The sequence below is a fragment of the Chaetura pelagica genome, unplaced genomic scaffold, assembly GCF_000747805.2.
Source record: "Chaetura pelagica isolate M959 unplaced genomic scaffold, ChaPel_1.0 scaffold109, whole genome shotgun sequence".
NCBI lineage: Eukaryota > Metazoa > Chordata > Aves > Apodiformes > Apodidae > Chaetura > Chaetura pelagica.
This window is the reverse complement of record NW_009970725.1, coordinates 2852510-2855985: the sequence shown is the minus strand read 5'-3', so window position 1 is coordinate 2855985 and position 3476 is coordinate 2852510. Positions and strand designations below refer to the sequence as shown.

The 3476-nt window shown below is 37.4% G+C and overlaps 1 protein-coding gene across 1 annotated transcript in view; it reads right to left on the bottom strand.

The window, feature by feature from the left end:
* Positions 1 to 1914: 1914 nt before the first annotated feature.
* Positions 1915 to 3476, bottom strand: part of SNAI2 (snail family zinc finger 2) — a 3008-nt gene continuing 1446 nt past the window's right edge. Inside the window, exons 3-4 of the mRNA XM_010006813.1 lie at positions 3152 to 3476; positions 1915 to 2202 (exon numbers count right to left, since the gene is read on the bottom strand). Coding sequence (XP_010005115.1) covers positions 2021 to 2202; positions 3152 to 3476 — 507 coding nt within the window. The 3' untranslated portion in view covers positions 1915 to 2020. The remainder of the gene's footprint in view (positions 2203 to 3151) is intronic.

The following is a 3476-nucleotide window of genomic DNA, read 5'->3' as shown; positions in this document are numbered from 1 at the left end:
CTGAAGCACAGCTCTGCAGGACACAGCTGGAGGAGACACAAGGCGTGCATGGTCTGTTGCATTGTTTTGCTGAACTGTGCTCTTTTAAAAGAAATTGGCATGTTGTGTTTATCCATCAGTAACCTTCTTTTTAAACTGTTGGCATTTTGGTTCTGCTATTACTTGTTCCTGCTGGTACCCTAATGTAGACATAGCAGTCTTTAGATTGGGTGCCAACTACTGCTTATCTGTTTTCTAGCTTTGTACTTTGTTACAAGTTGAAAATAGTGTTGTTTTGCACTAGTCAGGAATGATCAGACAAGATTTGTTGATGTTGTAATGCTTTCATATAGTTCAGGTCTTGGAGTCCTTAGTCCAATAATCTGAAGAAAAATATTTCTACCTTTAAGTACTGAATAATTCTTTCCTGTGATGTATTAGCTGATAGATAGTCAAAATGTGTTTGCTTGACATTTCTGATATGCAAGATACTTTAATAAAAATATCTTTAATCTCTGAAATGGATGTGTAAAATATATTAAACTGTGACTTGACTGCTACTTGAAAAGATCATCATGCAAATGTTACTGAACTCCTGCAAGGCTCCGCTGACTTTAATGAACTTTGGATCATGCCCAGATTTCCTAATGTCAGAGTGTCAGGAAAAGTAAAATAATAAGGCTGCTCTAGTGGCATCCTTTCCACTGTTAAAATACAAGAAAGAAGCTTATTTTAAATTTTGATGATAAAATGTGTTTCAAAGCTGCGCCTGGAAAAACGCTCTGTATGGTTCAGAGGTTTCTAAATGCAATGGGTATGTTTCTTGCTAATGTTCAGTACTTGTGAACTAAGGATAGATATCTAAAATTCATTTTTGTCTTCATTTTTTTCATGTGGAGACCCTTCCATTTTTCCATGTTTCCAAGCCTTGACAAACCAGACATGGTTGTTTTCTTTAATTAGAACAAACAACAGAAATCTTACTTAAAAATGTTTATTGTAAAAAAGTGGCTAGAAAACAACATAAATTTCACTTCACACTTTCTTCAAGTTATCTATAGATGTTGCTATAGGCAACAATTCACTTTCATTCATAACACATTCAATCATATAAAAATAAAAATATTTACATTATAACCACATACTTTACAAAATCATCAATAAAAAAGGCACTTGGAGGGGTAATGCTGAAAATATTGCATTTCCTTTGTGCATTTAAAAAAAAATAATTGTCAAACTCCCGTGAACCCCCTCTCTTGCACTTATTCCCGTTTTTAAAAAAAGATTAAAGTTTAGAGGAACTATTCCATATTAAAAGATGGTCAAGCATGCACCAGGAATGTCTGAAGCTACAGTCTATTTTTCTGCTTTTTCTTTTTCAAAAAGGCACATGCGGTTTATCTGTGGCTTTCAACTTTCATACATTCTCTTGCATGGTTTTTTATCCTCTCTTAATTATACAGTTTTAAAGCATTTCAGATCATTAATGAAGGCCTTGGCTTCTAATAAAATAAAATAAGAAACACAGCAATGAATAATATTAAACATTTACTAAGGTAAACTTGGAATACTTTTTAAGGCACCTGAGATAAATGGTGTCTAACAAAATCCTCTTGGGTAGTATTTTTATTAAAAGTTCAACTTAAAATACTGTTTCTTTGGTTGAAATGTCTTGGTAGGAATGTATTGTTAACTTTGCAGCCTTTTCTAAGCAAGAAAAGACAACATACATTTGGCTTCATCTAGAAAGAAAGGTGATAATGCTTCTTCCTTTAGATCTACTTGAAATGTCATACATGGTGTCTCCCCACATTTCAGAATTCTCACTTAAGACTGTGAATATATGACTGAACAGAAACTACTTAAAGCTCATTGCTACCAACATTCTAAGTTCTTCCACTATTTTGCTTGTTTGCTTGTTTGGTGGTGTTCTGTTGTGTTTTTTTTTTGGCTGAAGAGTAGACAAGAATATGCCTTTGGATTCCCACTTATCATTTGGAAGTGGAGAAATGCAAGTCCAGGTAAACATTGACTGCACGACTCAGTGTGCTACACAGCAGCCAGATTCCTCATGTTTGTGCAGAAGAGACATTCTGGAGAAAGTTTTGGAGCAATTTTTGCACTGGTATTTCTTCACATCCGAGTGGGTCTGCAGATGAGCCCTCAGATTGGATCTGTCTGCGAAAGCCCTGTTGCAGTGAGGACAGGAAAACGGCTTCTCTCCTAAAAAAGGAAACATTAAGGGAAAACAGGATAAAGCTTTAAAAAAGAAGTACATGTTTAGGACAGGTAAAACCCACTTTTATCCTAAAAAAGAAAGGAAGGAAGAAAGAAACAGAAAAAAATTGTCATAATAAAGAATGTGCAACGATCAGGCTACAGATACAACAGCTTTCAGCAGTGCTGATTATACATGAGGAACTCAGTCTTTTCAGAATGTGCTGCTAAGTGCAGTTGCTAAAGACAAGCTGCTGACACCTTCTGCATCTGCAGGTGCAGGCAGTACTTCTAGGTTGGGCTCCTCTCAACATTTTCAAATATTTTCATAGAACCTTTCCTGCTTAGTAGTGTGGGAATCACTGGATAGATGGCAGCAAACAGCAGTACAGACATCACCAGTGTTATGCTCAAAATCAAGTTTTTGTTTCAACAGGAAAAAAAAAAGAAAAAGAGAAAAAAAAGAGTGCTTTGGTGATGATGCATTTCTAATTCTTAAGGACTTGAGATAGCACATGCAAAACTTGCCAATTGTTTAAGGAGTCAGAAAGCAGCCCCTCATGCATTGCCTTTATGTTTTGCTGCTTTATTTCAGAGTCAGCTGGAGCCTTCTCAAAGTTAGCAATTTCAAAAGCCTGGCAGTTAACATATAATCCTTACAGCAAAAGGTTCAGCTAGTGGAAATGGGCTGTACCATTCTAAAATTAGTAAGGGAGCAATGCTGACTTATGCCAATATCTGGCCCACAGTTAAGAGACCATGCTACACTCCCCCTGCCCCAGTCCCCCAGGAGAGAGAATCTATAGCCTTCTAAATGATACATTTGAAATTCTACATGTGCATTTCAAGGTTAGTACAGAAACACTGCTGTTTTTTCCACCTGTGGAGAAAAATAGCGAAAGGACACCCCAATGTTCTAGCAACAAGACACTGCAATAGCAACGGTTGTACTTACCAGTGTGAGTTCTAATGTGTCCTTGAAGTAGCCAGGGTCTAGAGAAAGCCTTGCCACAGATCTTGCAGACACAAGGCAGTGTGTGGGTTCTGATGTGCATCTTAAGCGCTCCCAGGCTGACATACTCCTTGTCACAGTACTTGCAGCTGAATGATTTCCTAGACTGGGCATCACAGTGCAGCTGCTTATGTTTGGCCAACCCAGAGAAAGTTGAATAGGTCTTGTTGCATAAACTGCACTGAAACTTTTCAGCTTCGATTGCATGAGGGTCTGAAAGCTTGGACTGGATTCTCTCTTCTTCATCGCTAATGGGGCTTTCTGAACC